Source organism: Gopherus evgoodei, chromosome 7, assembly GCF_007399415.2.
Source record: "Gopherus evgoodei ecotype Sinaloan lineage chromosome 7, rGopEvg1_v1.p, whole genome shotgun sequence".
In the NCBI taxonomy this organism is placed as follows: domain Eukaryota; kingdom Metazoa; phylum Chordata; order Testudines; family Testudinidae; genus Gopherus; species Gopherus evgoodei.
Genome location: NC_044328.1, coordinates 2,418,146 through 2,434,604, shown reverse-complemented (window position 1 = coordinate 2,434,604; position 16,459 = coordinate 2,418,146). Strand labels below are relative to the sequence as shown.

Sequence of the window (16,459 nt, the reverse complement as noted above, 5' to 3'; positions counted from 1 at the left end):
ACCAATTGTCTCCACCCTGATGATTGTGGTTCAGTGCTTGAGTCTCAGCAAAGTCCATTCTGCCCACTCTTTTATGTTGTCAATTCACCTTTTCTTCTGTCTACCTCTTCTTTTCTTCCCATGTGCTGTCCCTTACAGGATGAGCTTGGATAGGCCAGATCTTGTTACATGGCCATACTGCCTCAGCTTGTACTTCTTCACGGTTGTCAGGAGGTCTTCATATGATCCAGCGCATTGGGCGATGAGGTTGCGGACCTCTTCATTAGTGACATGGTCGAAGAAGGAGATGCCCAGGATTTTACAGAAGTGTCTCATCTCTACCACCTGTATTTTCCATTCAAGTTCTTCCGTAAGGGTCCATGTCTTGCACCATACAGAAAAAAGGAGACAACCAGTGCAGATAGCAGTTTCAATTTGGATTCCAGGGAAATGTTCTTGTTCCTCCAAATTGGCGTTAGCTTTGCCACTGTTGCAGTTGTTTGCACAATACTATTCTTTGGATTCTTTTATTGCTAACATACTTAAAGGGGGAGATTTTACTGTCCTTATCTCTGCTGACCATAGATGTCTCTCTGTCCGTTTGCTTCCCTTATAAATTTTCTACAATTCCTAGCTTCTGATTTATATTTATTACTATTTCCCCCTTCTTCCCTATTATATATAATGTTCAGAGAAGGTAGATAACCCCATGATCTTGGAGGATTTGAGGTGAAATATTGGAACAGGAATGAGATATCTGGCCTATGGCTGTGACTGCAAACAGATAAGATGCAAGCCTTTACACAGAAGGCAATGGAGGTCTTGAATGCACCTTGTCCTTGTTACAGCCTTCAAAGCAAACAGCTACTTAGCCCTCGTCCAGACTAACCCGCGGCATCGGCGGGTTAAAATCGATTGCTCGGGGATCGATATATCGCGTCTAGTCTGGACGCGGTGTATCGATCCCCGAGCGCGCTTACATCGATTCCGGAACTCCATCAATCCGAACGGAGTTCCGGAATCGACACGGAGAGCCGCGGACATCGATGGAGCCCCGTCCAGACTGGTGAGTACCTCGATTTTAGAAATTCGACTTCAGCTACGTTATTCTCGTAGCTGAAGTTGCGTATCTAAAATCGATTTTAATTCCTAGTCTGGACGTGGCCTTAGACTGCTCCTGAAAAGCTATGAACAGAGGTAAAACTTAGGCACTCATTTAACATCCTGGGCTCTGGAGACCTGGTCAGTAAAACAGTGGGTTCATTAGCACAAAAGCCTGTATCAACCTTCTGGGATAAATTCTATGGGAAGGCAACACACTATCCTATCTGGGAAAAAACTGGATAAAGGGCAGACAGATAATAAGGGGACTCAGCTTTAGATCAAGAGAAGTCAGAGAATAAAAACACAGATTCCCATATTAACTTGGCCACATTGTAAATATTCTATCTAGTGAGCACAAACGGTAATCGGTTTACCGCTGTGAAATGAGGCCATATTAATGTTGCTGTGAGAACATTAACTTGTGAGCATTGAAATTCCCAAGTGTAATATTGCATCAACTTAGGGAGTGTTTTTTTTTTTAGTTTTGTTTGCTTTTGCAAATAATCAGGTTTGTACTGTACAATAAAACTCTGATGACATCTTTCGAAGGAAAGGGGAATGAACCAGTACTTCAGCAGTCTGAGGCAATTTTGACACATATAATGTGCGTGTGTACCCCCGCCCCCCAAATGGCTTTACCTGGAATCTACATCAAATTGACTAGTGTTGACTTCCCTTAATATCTTAGGCTGTTTGCATAAGTGTGCTGCCTTTCACCACCTTGTGCTGTGCTGCAGCCAGACCCCGTAAGAAAAGCAGGCTTTAACCGGGTCAGTATTTGAGTAGGAGTCCTCCAAGACTGAGGCCTAAATCAGCCCTGAACCAACCCTCCAGCCTAGCTGGGAATGCTCAGCTTCTGTCTTTCAAGTGCAGACTCAAGACACAGGACCTGACCTTCTGGGGTCACTAAAGATTTCACAGCACTTTCTGCAAAAGGAGGTGGGCTAGCCTCAGCCTCCTGGACAAACTCCTGTTGGGTATTTGCTCCCAAAACGGGCACCAAGAGCATCACTTGGAAACACATGTTCTTCATTTCTTATTCTAAGTGACTGCGTAGTGCAGCTGTGCGCTGCTCATACAGCTGCTCTGTTTCAGTGGCAGAAGTAGCAGTTCCCGAGTGTGTTTTCTGTAGCAGGTTGCTACCTTTATAAAGCAATCCAGGATCTTTCTGGAGAAAAAGGCAGAAAGAAGTGGCCAAAAAAAGCAAAACATAATGGCTTTTACCCATGCTAAGAGAAAGCATGCTGGGCTAAACGTTTATAAAATAATTAAACTAAAGAAGAGAAAATGTCAATGTAATCAACATACAGTATGGCCTAGCTAATCACACCGGGAGGAGATCAAATAAAGTAGTGTGCACTTTTATGGAGCAATTTAATCTGGCAAGCTATTAATCATGGAAGCACTAAGTTAAATGAATAGATTTCCCTTTAAGGAGATCACATTTATCAGCTGTATGGATTCCAAACGGCAATTTGTTGGCTGGCCCCTGAATTTTACAGGACACATTTATTGCCCTGTTGAAGCTGAAAAGTGATTTTCAACTGACCGAAGGGAGGGGCATCAGGCGTTTACGTTAAACAAAGATAAACTCTTCAGACCGGGAACCCCAGTGCCCCCACTACCACCACAATCATCCCATTACTCACACCGTAAGGACAACACCCAAAGACCCAAACAAGTGCATTCATACACTTCATGCTTTAGAACCCCTCCCCCCCTCAGCATCCGAGGGATAGCAATGTTAGTCTGGGTCTGTAAGGAGCAGCGGAGAGTCCTGTGGCACCTTATAGACTAACAGACGAATTGGAGCATGAGCTTTCGTGGGTGAATACCCACTTCATCTGAAAGCTCATGCTCCAATACGTCTGTTAGTCTATAAGGTGCCACAGGACTCTCCGCTGCTCCCCCCATCAGTGGTTAGCAGCCTACTTGGATCATTTTCTAATGAGGGTGACCAGTGTTTTTGGGATGGGGGGCACCACCAACCCTTGAGGGGATGGCTTAGCTCTTCTGGAAACCCTGGCATGTCTGCTAAGAACTTTAGGCAAGACGGTTCTCCCAGCGGCTTGCTGGCTCTCTCAATACTCCTGTCACAAATCAGTCCAAACGGCACCTTATGCTCTTTCCCCAAAGGGGAAGATGTTCTGTTGATTGTTTCCTCGTCCTCACCGCGCAAAAAATGTTTTTGTTCTTCTCCTTGAGTGACTAGTTTGGCTCATGAAGATTAACTGACTGGAAGCACTGAAAGCTCAAGTCCTCTAGCTGTCCTTGGGCCCAGGCTGCTTCCGCTGGCAACCCTGCCAACCACATTAAAAAATACGACCAGACACGCCAAGGGCCGGGAGAGCGAGTCAATTGCTATGCAAACTCCGTTCTAGCAGGGACTGCTCAGCTTTGTCAAACACCACGTGGGGAAGTTTTGTTTAACTGGATGAAACTGAGCAAAGTTCACTGAATTCATCAAAGACCGTGGGCCAGATGTGAAACAAGATTGCTCAACATACAGCTTCTGCCAACTCCTCCCTGGCTCTACTGTTGCTGGGAATTGATTCAAATGACAGATCTCTATTGGCTGCAGAGCTGTGCTGCCGACAACAGAACGATGAGGGGATGAGATGTATCTTAGCTGCTTTGGTCTTCATCTATCCCTAACATTTCTGCTATGTTCATCCTAGAGGAAAGACATGAATTTAAAGTAGCTTCTTGCCAACCCAAAGCTAAATAACTATTCTTTGGTGTACAGTGCGGTGAAAAAAATCCATGGACCATATCCCAGATCAGGTTCATCTACTACTGCTCCATACAGACACCAGTTAGATAGCTCAGTGGTTTGAGCATTGGCCTGCTAAACCCAGGGTTGTGAGTTCAATCCTTGAGGGGGCCATTTAGAGAGCTGGGGTAAAAATCTGTCTGGGGATTGGGCCTGCTTTGAGCAGGGGGTTGAACTAGATACCTCCTGAGGTCTCTTCCAATTCTACGATCTCTATGAAACCAGCTGCAACAAAATCCCACCTAGCTACAATGTCAAATATATGAAGGCTCAGCAGAGAATTTCTAAATGCAAAACTAATCAAAATCTGCACTGAAACACTCCTAGCAAGAAACACCTGTAGAGAAGTGTGACCGAGGGACCTCCTTCATGCAAACTGGCAGAGGGCATGCGTAAGGGTTATAGGGATCCTTCTGGCCAGGTATATGCATAGCAATTCACCAAAGGGTGGCATATAAGTCAGAAGCTTACTGGTCATCATAATCATTGCCAAATATGTGTCTGGATAATATTTAAGGATTTATATAGGTTTTATATTTATATATGCATCTGAAGAAGTGGGCATTCACCCACAGTGGCTCATGCTTCGATATGTCTGTTAGTCTATAAGGTGCCACAGGACTCTTTGCTGCTTTTAAGGATTTACATAGGTATCCTGAAAACTACGTTCTTCAGGGACGTGAGTTAAGATAGGCCACCAGCAGGTGACAATCAGGTTCTGTTCAGGCAGGAGGCATCTCTCTGTTGGGTCAAGTGTGTTCTGAGCATTGTATGTATCACAAAGGATCACACCAGGCCAGACCCTAATCAAAGTTTGCAAAACCTACAAGAAAGAACAACCAGAAAAGAGGCAGGGGTGGGAGGGGGAATTCATGCTGTTTACAAGTAGAGAGAATGGATTACTGGAATACACGCAGGGGTACAGCGGTACCCAGCACCCTTCACTGAGGAGACGAGCTGAGAGTGGGGCTTGTTTTTTTTTAAACAAAAAAGAGATCACAGCCTATCTGGCTGAAAAATTCTGGTGACATAAGAGGAAGTAGTTAAATAAGTCTAGGTTCTAGAATGTGCGACGATTTCATTCCCATGGAATCTTTTGTTTGGAGTATTTCTCCTTGCTGCCATTTCAATCTTTGTTACATAAACAGAGAGAATTAGAATAAAAACAGGTGTAAATTCCGTGTGTTAAGTGGAGCTGTGATCTACGGTGACTGGTAAGTGGAGGGGATACTTCTTTGGGAGCAAGGAATCTGTGAATTCTGGGCGTTTCCAGCAAACAGGGCTGGTCACTCCAGGGGCACGACCGCTCCAGGGCTGGAGTGTGCCTGTCGCTAACCTGCAGAGAGGGAGCAGGGGTCGGTGCCCGTGGTCGGTGAGCTGACCCCCATAGGCACAGACAAGCCTTCTCATGCTAGGAGCAGGTGGTAGCGAGGTGCCTCACAACCCCGAGTGTCCCCAGAATGCGCCACAAAGAGAAAACCACCCTGCGACTGAACTTCCAAATTGCTCAGGTACCATCTGACGTGCAGAATATTCTCTTTTCTTCTCTCCTGCACTATACTGCACTTCTAATGAGGGGGGGGAATCACATTAAAACAACAGCAAACCCAGGCATAATTCACTTCTCTATCAATCAAGCCTGGCTATGCATTCGCACTTGTCACTAACCACCTATATGAAAGGTCCTGTTTCACAGAGCCATGGACTTTTCCTTTACACATTCACACAGGGCACTGGAATATTACAGGTGGCATTTGACAGGGAGCTTTGTGTCTCCCTCGGCAGCCTCGGCATGGGCCCGCTTCGGAGGGTTTCCACTCACAAATGACTGAGCTACAGAGGTGTGTCTCAACAACAGGACACAACTTCCTGACGAGCGCATATTAGGCGATTGCAAAGCTAAATTTTCAGCATTCTCTCTTCTAACCCATTTACCAACCAGATTTAATCTTTCATTTTCAAAACACAAAAGGGCCTTATCTTCAGAGCTGGTCCGTGCCCGCAGCCGCCAAGGATAGGACCAGGTGTTGCTGCGCTCAGCACCTCAGGCAAGCAGCCCAAAACGAGCATGTAGCACAAGGCAGCCAGTGACTAACTCTGCTCTCAGTGGGTGAAGGTTTATCGTGTCAGGAGCGAGGTAAAGTGAAGCAAGCGACCCTGTTCCTGGCCCAATGACAAGCTCCTGAGCCACCCCAGGATGTGGGGGGGGGACACTCCCTCTGCCCTCTCCCCCCCCTACACACACAAATGAGAAAATGTTTGCATTGAGCTGTAGAAGCCACAGGACATGGAAAAACGGGTATTAACCACTGCAAATTCCACAGCCTGTCTGTAGACACTACATGTCACACAGCGGCTGATCTCAAAGCAGCAAGGGCTTTCAAATGGGAATGCCTGAAGAACCTGGAAACATATGGCAGACCATTGGCTGCTGGAACTAGAAGGGAGCGTGTGCTTATCACAAATGTCCATAAAAAGTTAATGCAGAGTTGTAACTCCAAAGCAAATCAATTATGCCACAAAATTATAAGCAGGATATTAAATAATTCACCAGAGGAAAAAGTCTAAATAAAAGCAATGGGTCTTTTGAATACATGCACGGGTCCCTGTTTGATAAGTTCCATAAGCCTTTGGAGACACTGTGTAAAGAATGGTCTATAAAATAAAGTGTATCGTGTTCACACCCCATGTCAGCAGAGAAAGCTTTACATTAATTTGTACAACACACAACTTTCAGGAAGAAAGATCCAATTGAACGTTCCCCGCCTTCCTCGATGTCTGGGCACCATCATTTGTACTCGTCTCTTTGGAGTAAAAGACTTTTATTGCCCCTCACAGCACACACCACCAGCTACATTTCCTGCACCAAGGGGCAGCAGTTCTTGTTACTCTAACCAAAACCATCCTAGAAAGTCAGTGGTCCAGACAGCCGAACTCATCCTCTCCTTGGCCACCAAGTCTGCATGACACCCCAACCCTTCCAAACAGATCCAAGCAACTCTTCATCATCCACCATGAGGAGAAAAAATGGTGCTGTAACTAATGCACACAGCAATGGCCTAATGAATCCCTAACGCAACAAGACGTAGCTTTGGGGCTCAGGGTCCGCCAGCCAGATCACTGGTGCCCTGCAGAGCCCTTCCCACAGCCCACCCCCTGAAGAAAATATGTTTGCAAGAATATTTTTATTCTCCTACAGAATGGGAGTTTGCTGCTGTGATCCCCTTCCCAGACCCTGGTCAGCATAAGGAAGAGCCTCTTCTCAGGATGCCCTGCTGAAAAGTAGCAAGGACTCCACTACTGGGGTCCTATGGGATTCTCAAGCACTGCCTCACAACAGGATGAGATGACACACACAATGCACTGTGCAGTTCTTCGTAAAACCTTCACTGTCCTTCCCTCTGGGTGCCTCTCTTTCAGCAACAAAATTTGACATTTCAAACCTCAGAGCCTTCAGCATTAACCCTGCATTGAGATGAATGGGGCAAGGTCAGACCTCGAAGCTACTGCTTCTAAATGTGTGCAGACTCACGCAGACAGATCTGCATCAGTTTTCACCCCATTCACAGTCTGACTGACAATAATCTTTCCAGCTCCAAGGGCAAGAGCAATTGTTTTAAATCTCACACTCGCATTCTGGAGCACAAGATAGTAGCCTCCCAGAAAATGGGTATGGGCTCATAGAGCCACTATAATTCAGTCCAATTCAAGCCCTGCAATATTCTAAATTAGATGCAAAGATGCCTAAACCCAAGAGACCTTTTTAAATGTGTAGAGAGAAAACGATTCATTGAAGTTCCCCTTTTTCCAATAGCCAGTGTTCTGGTTTCTAAGCATCTCTGGCTGTGCCATCAGGCGCTCACTGGCTGCTGTGATCCTAACACCAATTCTACCCGTGTGACACAATCTGCTCCATGCACATCTCAGAGAGCTCCTGAAAACAAAACATCTTAAACCTTGAGAGCTAGGATGCATTTCCATCAACATGGACTGTTTTCTTTTAATAAAACAAAACTCTTATTTTAGCTTTCTGTGTCTTCCTGGGGACTGTTTTCCACATTTTAGGTGTAATCCTCAAATTGATTGCAGCTTTTGGAGTCATGCTAACGATCTATTATCATTGCTTTCAGTACATGAGTAAGGTAGGCACTTCATTATCTTAATGAGCAGATGTACTTAATGAGGTGGTACTTTGTCAATTTAGTCCTAAAGGAAAAATTAAGAGAAGAGAACATTTCCATTTCTAGAGAAAAATCAAACTGCAGAATAATTAAGGTGGCTGCTATTCTTCAGAGAGCAACAGATTTCCTCTAAATGGGTGTCAGGGCTGCAGCATCTCTCTGTGCTAGTTTTCAGGTCAGGAAGGCGTTATTTAAAACATCACCGGCTCACAACTAGATTTACGTTGTCTAGGTTATGAAGAAATCACCTCAATAATTTTCCTTCATTTAAGTGAATTTTATTGCTAGATTGGAACCAGTGGAGACAAGAACGCTGTATTTATTCTAAAAAAAGGCCCAGCCTGGGCAGAATCTGTACAAGCTTCCTTCAACCCTGACCCGGCAGGACCAACATGTGATGTTATTGATATAATCTGGGACCATATAGAATATGGCTGCAATCAAGGTCCTGTAGTGACACCAAATCTTATGTAAAGGGGGTCATATAAGGTGTCTAAGACCAGGTTATAGGTTGCTGGTTATGATTATGCTGTCTGTATGCCTGTGTCATTTTGTAGTTGAAGTTATGAATATTGGCTCTATACTGTATGTACTTCAAACTTACGCTATGCTTCTGGGTGACATCCCAGACAAGTTGGTGTTAGCTCTGTCTAGCCTGCTTGATGGCCCATTAAGGACCATCAGCTATACAACTGACCCATTGAGAGAAGGCACATACGCCTTGTAACTCAGCAAAGTGCAGGAACTGTCCCATGTGATTCCAGGTTCCATTTTGCTGTAATTTTCCACAGTAAGAACAAAGAAGTGTTCTTACACCTGGAAAAAGCTATAAAAGGCCAATGCCTCATCTCCATCTTGTCTTCAGTCCTGCTTCTTACCTCTGGAGGGACTTTGCTACAAACTGAAGCTCTGAACAAAGGACTGATGACCCATCCCAGCTGGGGATGTTCTCCAGAGACTTGATTTGAACCTGCAGTTTACTCCATCACTGCTACAAGCCTGAACTAAGAACTTTGCCATTCCTGTATGGAATTGATTCAATTTAACCAATTCTAGCTCTCATCTCTTTTTCCTTTTATGAATAAACCTTTAGATTTTAGATTCTAAAGGATTGGCAACAGCGTGATTCGTGGGTAAGAGCTGATGTGTATATTGACCTGGGTCTGGGGCTTGATTCCTTGGAATCGAGAGAACCTTTCTTCTTTTACTGGGGTGTTGGTTTTCATAACCATTCATCCCCAGGACGAGTGGCACTGGTGGTGATACTGGGAGACTGGAGTGTCTAAGGGAATTGCTTGTGTGACTTGTGGTTAGCCAGTGGGGTGAGATCAAAGTCCTCTTTGTCTGACTGGTTTGGTTTGCCTTAGCGATGGAAAAACCCCAGCCTTGGGCTGTAATTGCCCTGTTTTAAGCGATTTGTCCTGAATTCATACTCTCAGTTGGGTCCCGCCGGAACAGCATTGTCACACAACACTAGGGGCCGAGGAGGCCAGTCACAGGCTCCATATTCCTGGCTTCTCTGCTAGGCTGTTTCTCTACCAACAAAGGGGTCAAGAATGAGGATGACGCTTGTCAACTAGGAACTGGACCGAGGCCATCCACAATCCCACAGAGCTAGTTACTAGGACCTTGCTGATAAAAACAAGAGAGTCTTTAAAAAAGAAAACCGCAGCCTTGTGTTTCTGGTTGTCTTTGACATTGAACAACAACCTTAAGATACGAGAAACCTGCTGGAGCAAACACATCCTGGCTTTGGAAGATTCAAATTTTTTACTACTGGTTACATATCTAGCGTACCTCTGACTCTCTTGCCTTCACACCTAACCAGTAACAGCAGCCAGGGAAGAGCCTGAAGTCACCTCAGACTAGGCAGATGGAGCAGCTTTAAAGAGGCCATCAGTGTGCCCATTAAGGCATCCCCTGCTGATGTGTTACTCGGCCACTAGCAGCAAACTTAAACCAAAGAGGCCATTGGTGCATTCCCATTCCAACCAGAGAGACAAATGGATGGAACGCTATCCCAGACAACACCCATGACTGGCACACAGTGGAAATGCAGGCTAGTCAAGCAGTTTAGCTCCAAAAAGGTGATTTTCTGCAAACCCATCTGAAGCTAGAAGGGAAGCATCCAGTGGCTTGGAACTATTCACCACTACTGCCCCAAAACCCAGCCACTGCTAAGGTGCAATTTGTGTGTTTCTTGACTAAGGCAGCATTGAGCTAGCAAAGAAAGAGAGGGAGCTCTCCCCTGCTAACACATTTCTGCAGGCCAGATGGGTCAGCTGCACTCCCGTGTAATCAGGCGGTCACCCCAATCGCATGGAGAAATACTTTCCCCTCCTTCACCCAGTGACTCCACCCTCTCTGCCCACAGAAGCTGCTCCCAGTGACTTCCACATCTGAAGCTTTGTGCCAGGCGTTAACTTTCCAGTTGGAACACACAAGTAATGAGCAGCTTAATCAACACAACTGCAGGGCAGGTGTCTGCACCACTGGAGCCGGTGTGCAGGAAGGACTCGCCGCTGAGGACTGCCCTCTTACCCGCCCTGCTGCCATGGTGCAGAGCAGATGGGTCTGCTCTGCAGGGCCTCAAGTACCAGGGCAGGGATGCAAATAACATGAGCTAAGCAGATTCTGCCCAAACCTCACAAACTGTTACCACCTTCAGGGGGAAGGGGACCAGGCAGCAGGGGCCCGGAGGAAGGGGACCAGGCAGGGGGGCCCGGAGAACAGAAAGGTTCACTGGAAGGTAAAGAGCTCGGTAGGTGAATACTTGTCTGCTAAGGCACGCTGGCATGTTTGCTGAATAGAGGAAGAGATTCCCAAGCAGCTGACTGGTGCAGTTCTGCTGCAGAGGGGCCCTACTCCCCCCTGAGCAGAAAGGGCCCTCACCGAACAGGGCAGGCAGCAGGTTCCTGGAGTGCAGGGATGGGTCTCCTTGGAAATCACCCTCCTCAGCCCTGCCTGTCTGAGTGGGGAGAAGGGAAGGGGCTCCTCCAACCACAGGCAATGAAGAGAAGCAAAGAAAGCCTGGCTGAAGCAGGCAGTGACCCGGGATTGAAGTGCTCCTCCCCACCTTTGAGTGGGCCTACATGCCCGGAGTCGGCTTACTGCGGCCATGGGGAGATGAGAGGGAGGGTAACCAGGGCAGCAGGAGTGCCAGGTGAACCAACAGGTGTTTGCACCCCTGCAGGCTGCGTTCCCCCTATAAAAGGGGGAGTCACAGTCATATCATCGGGATGCGCTCCCCTGCAGCACAAGCCAGCCCAGTCAGCACCTCGGCTAGCTCCACAAACCTCCATTTGTCCAAGAGGCAAAAACCCCTAAAAGAATTAACCCAAAAGAGCAACAAAGCCATTAAAAGAACAGCAGCAGCACTGGGGCTGGCAGAAAACCAGAGCCAACAGCCTCGGTGCACCCATGGCACTCTCCTACATTGCCATGCTCCTTCAGAGGCCACCTGGGACAGCGCCCAGGCAGAGGGAGTTAGGCCTGGTCTACACTGATCAGCTGGTACAGTGACACCACTACCCGCCCTCCTGAAGTGTGGATGCAGGTTATATCAGCAAGAGAGTCCTTTTGCCTGTATAACGGATACACCAGTTCCCCAAGCGAAGTAAGCTGTACATCCAAAGGACTCGTGTGCCAATGTAACTGCATTTACACTAGGGCCTCTGCCAGCAGCGCCAAATCGTCACAGTCACACCCCAGCCGACAGCTGTGCCAGCACAGCTCAAGTGTAGAGCAAGCTCAAGTGGCTGAAAGAGGGGAAGTCTCCTTGGGTGAAACTGGATGGCTTCCTACCTGATCTGCACATGATGGGAGCTGCACTGTCCTTTCTGTGCAGGTGGAACTGGACATAGAATGCCCCTCAACTAACAAGCCCTAGTCCTGGAACTGGGCCAATGCCATTAGCGATGGCATTTGACTTAAGTTTCTGCATGAATGAGGAAGGGTGAAGGAAAACCAAGGCAGAAAGACGCTGGCTCATGCTCCCTAAGAGAAACCAATCAAGGTGAGTCAACTAATTATAGAGCAACAAATGGAAACCAACACAACTGTTACAAACAGGTGTGATTTTCAGCTGCCTCTGTGGGAGAGTTATACCCAAGGAGAAGGGACAAACAACAAGAAACTAGTGAAAAAGTAGCTGGAAGAACAGGTGGGGACTCCAAGGAAAACTGGAAGAGCCCACGTATAGTCAGTGATGCTTGTGCCTTGCTTTAGATTACTAGCCATCCTGGCAGGAAAAACAGGATCTTTGCTCCTCTGATTCCATATACTCCTACTGCTCCATCCCCAGCTAACGCCAGAATCCTGTTTACGTCAGAATTAGCTGCTGCAGAGGGCTCCAAGATTTCACTAATAGGGACCTGTGAGGGCAGGTGGAGAATGAGCAGCAAGAACAGATAAACTCAGAGGAACCAAGACCCTCTCTTGTCACAGTCGCCAAGGCATCTAAGCTCCACTTTTCCATGCCAAAGTCCCTCACAACAAAGACTGCAGAAAATACGATACTCAAGAAGAGATCTTCCAACCCGCCCCCCAACAGCGGCCTAATGCACAGAGTAGACCAAGAGTCCAGGACTCCTGGGTTCTAATCCTAGAATATGCCCCCACTTGAGTGAGTCGCTATCTCTGCACCTCACGATACCCATCTGGAAAAGAAGGATTATTACACATCCCTACCTCTCGCGGGAGTCATGAAGCTTAATTAAAGTTGGTGCAAAGGGATTTTAACACACCAAATTAAAAACGTTCTATTCTGAGCAGCTTGGAAAATTCTTTCCTCTCCTCCAGCCTGGTGTCTTGCTAACAGGGGTCTGCATGACACAGGGCAGCGTCTATTGGAGAAAAGACATTTGCCAGCTCACTCCTGGGAGCACTCTTACGAGACTCCATTTCGGTAATGATCCCAGCTGTAACGGTGGCAATAACAAGGTGAGGATTTGAAAGCAAACTACCAGTGGCACCAGAAATAATTGTTTTAGCTAGTTAAAGGCCTTTTGCTATCTTGTAACACAAGATCAGCCAGGTTTTATTAGCAGTGGCAGCAGGCCAAAGGTCATTACTCTTAAAACATGCCTCGGTGAGCAGTTTAATTGAGTCATCATTCTGTCACGCAGCACTTACAATTGGGCCTACCAATCAATACCAACAAACCCAGAGAGTAACCCGAGCCAGCCTGAATGTCAGAGCAGAGCCCACGCAACTCCTCCCACTGCCAGCCAGAGGCCTGGCTGCACAACATCTAACTGTCCTTCCACCTAGACCAGGCTACATTCGCCCACCACCGTGGGTCTCTGACTATCACACCAGAAGGGAAGAGGATCTGAGAGGCACTAGCCGGTCCCACGCTGTATAGCCAGCCTCTTTGGTCGCTTGATCCCCCAAAGCCGTTTCAGCCAAGTAAGCTCCCACTGCCTCTTCACCTGCTCAGTTAGTGCTTCAGGGTAGCACTAGGGTAAATTTCTATTTATCTTACACTTCCCTTGGCTATTCGAGTTCCCATCAAATCAGCCCAAAGCTCGTCCTCCGTCTTTACTCGTCTGCTGTTCACCACGGACCCCTCATTGCACCCTCGAGCTGAGCGAAGCTCCCTGTGATCCGCACAGAAGCACAACGCCTCCCCAGGCCTCCCACGGCCTGGCACCCGTGTAAACCCTGCAGCCATTCATTACAAGACTCCTAGACCACGAGCAGGTCTCGCCCCACTTTGAGATACCGACTCTTTGCTGTACCGCGCATACCACAGCCGTGTGCCAGACAGGCAGCAGCTTTCTAAGGAATCCCTACGGCCCCTCCTCCGGTGGGGGAGTGGTAAAAAAAGGAAGCGGGTAAGCTGACCTTTTCGGTGTTGCAGGCCAGGCAGTGGTAAGGTAGGTACTACGGGGGTGCAGGCATGCCCTCATTTTGAACTAGGTTAGGCTATGATGACATTGGAGGCGAACACGAGAAGTGCCATTACAATGTGGTTTTGGCAGTCAATCACAGACCAACTTAACAATTACATTGTTCTTTAATTACATTAATAGTTTTGTAGCTTAAAGTGTGTAAATTCCATATTCCCCCAGAGAGGAGAGAAGAGAACTCCGATTACCTGCTGCCTCTCCCAGCACTCCAGTCCCCGGTTCTTGAGTTCATTCTGTGGAGCACCTGAAAGACGACCAGGGGCTGTCGTTTGAGAGCTGGGGGATAGGGCTATGCTAATGCAAACAGCATCACATCTCAAACTTAAATCTAAACTTCACACACAGTCTGGCTGCTCACCCAGATTGATGGGCAGCATATCCATTCTGTATGCTGAAGCAATGTTCTGCATACTCCACTGCCCACAAACATCTCCTGTGAGGACTCAGACAGCAGCCGCAGAACCCGCGGTGCCTTCTGCACAAAGGAAAAGTCCTGCCCAGGGCAGCTACCATGGAATGAGATTGGCTAGAGTCAGAATGCCCAAGTCAAGATGGGTTCTACCAGCACAAATACAATCGCTTAAGACATAATCAAAAGATCTACTACACCTCGCTACCTGCTGCCAACAGTCCCCATTTTAAAACCGTTTCAGTGAAAAATAAAATGACTTTAAAAACAATGATGATGTGACTGCATTACAGATAATGGGGAAGTTCAATCTATTGATCATTGGGTTAATCTTTTTATTCACCTTGAGAAAATTACTGATTAGGAGAAAGTCTATTAAAAGAGTACAATGATTCAGCCACCACCTCTCTCATTGTGTCAGCAATCTCAGGATGTCCCCTTTGAACTCAGCCGTAATAAAATCCTCATTAAATGCAAATCTCCAAGATGTTCACATAAAGGGGCTCTTTAGCCTCAAAAAAATCACTTGCCTTGAAAGTTGCTTATTTCCTCATAGGTGTGAAGGTCAGTTTTCCATCCACTAGCTACTGGGGTTTCTTATTTCGGCCAATCAATGCAGCAGTGACATACTGGAAAACCAATACAATTTAACCACTTGTGCCTGACACCAACAAACCCATGCACAACAGTGTAATCCACCATTGATGGCGCATGTACTCCACTAAGCCGGCCTGAGCCTCCAGACCCTGCCGCTAGGCTGCCTTTTCCAAACGTTGGTTTACTCTCAGTTGGCAAGAAGCTTTGTGGCACAGGGGAGAGCAACAAGTGTGGGTGAGATTCCACTACACACTCACAGCTGTCCCCACACAGTGCACAACTGGGCCCTGGCATTGCATACACGAGTCACAGACACACGGTCTGGGATGGACGACAGGCCAACTCAAAGAGACTCTTCCAACACCCTGCAGAGATCAGACCGACATCAGGCACTGGCAAGTGTATCAGAGAATATCAGGCTTGGAAGGGACCTCAGGAGATATCTAGTCCAACCCCCTGCTCAAAGCAGGACCAATCCCCAACTACATCATCCCAGCCAGGGCTTTGTCAAGCCGGGCCTTAAAAACCTCTAAGGAAGGAGATTCCACCAGATCCCTAAGGAACCCATTCCAGTGCTTCACCACCCTCCTAGTGAAATAGTGTTTCCTAATATCCAACCTAGACCTCCCTCACTGCAACTTGAGACCATTGCTCCTTGTTCTGTCAACTGCCACCACTGAGAACAGTCTAGATCCATCCTCTTTGGAACCCCCCTTCAGGTAGTTGAAAGCAGCTGTCAAAACCCCCCTCACTCTTCTCTTCTGCAGACTAAACAATCCCAGTTCCCTCAGCCTCTCCTCATAGGTCATGTGCTCCAGCCCCCTAATCATTTTTGTTGCCCTCCACTGGACTCTCTCCAATTTGTCCACATCCTTCTTGTAGTGGGGGGCCCAAAACTGGACACAGTACTCCAGGTGAGGCCTCACCAATGTGGAATAGAGGGGAATGATCATGTCCCTCTATCTGCTGGCAATGCCCCTACTTATACAGCCCAAAATGCCGTTAGCCTTCTTGGCAACAAGGGCTGTCGACTCATATCCAGCTTCTTGTCCACTGTAACCCCTAAGTCCTTGTTTGCAGAACTGCTGCCTAGCCATTCGGTCCCTAGTCTGTAACAGTGAATGGGATTCTTCCTTCCTAAGTGCAGGACTCTGCACTTGTCCTTGTTGAACCTCATCAGGTTTCTTTTGGCCCAATCCTCTAATTTGTCTAGGTCCCTCTGTATCCTGTCCCCACCCTCCAGTGTATCTACTCCTCCTCCAAGTTTAGTGTCATCTGCAAACTTGCTGAGAGTGCAGTCCACGCCATCGTCCAGATCATTAATGAAGATACTGAACAGAACCAGCCCCAGGACCGACCCTTGGGGCACTCCACTTGATACCAGCTGTCAACTAGACATGGAGCCGTTGAGCCCCACGATCTAGCCAGCTTTCTATCCACCTTATAGTCCAATCATCCAGCCCACACTTATTTAATTTGCTGGCAAGAATACTGTGGGAGACCG

General features: G+C 47.3%; 1 protein-coding gene across 5 annotated transcripts in view; it reads right to left on the bottom strand.

Moving 5' to 3' along the window:
- Positions 1–16,459, bottom strand: part of ARMH3 (armadillo like helical domain containing 3) — a 211,524-nt gene that overhangs the window by 64,976 nt on the left and 130,089 nt on the right. The window contains exon 24 of one of the 5 annotated variants that reach the window (XM_030570424.1): positions 14,138–14,193. The exons of the other annotated variants lie outside the window; for them this stretch is intronic. Coding sequence (XP_030426284.1) covers positions 14,178–14,193 — 16 coding nt within the window. The 3' untranslated portion in view covers positions 14,138–14,177. Of the gene's footprint in view, positions 1–14,137; positions 14,194–16,459 lie in introns of those variants that run through there. 5 annotated transcript variants of the gene reach the window in all.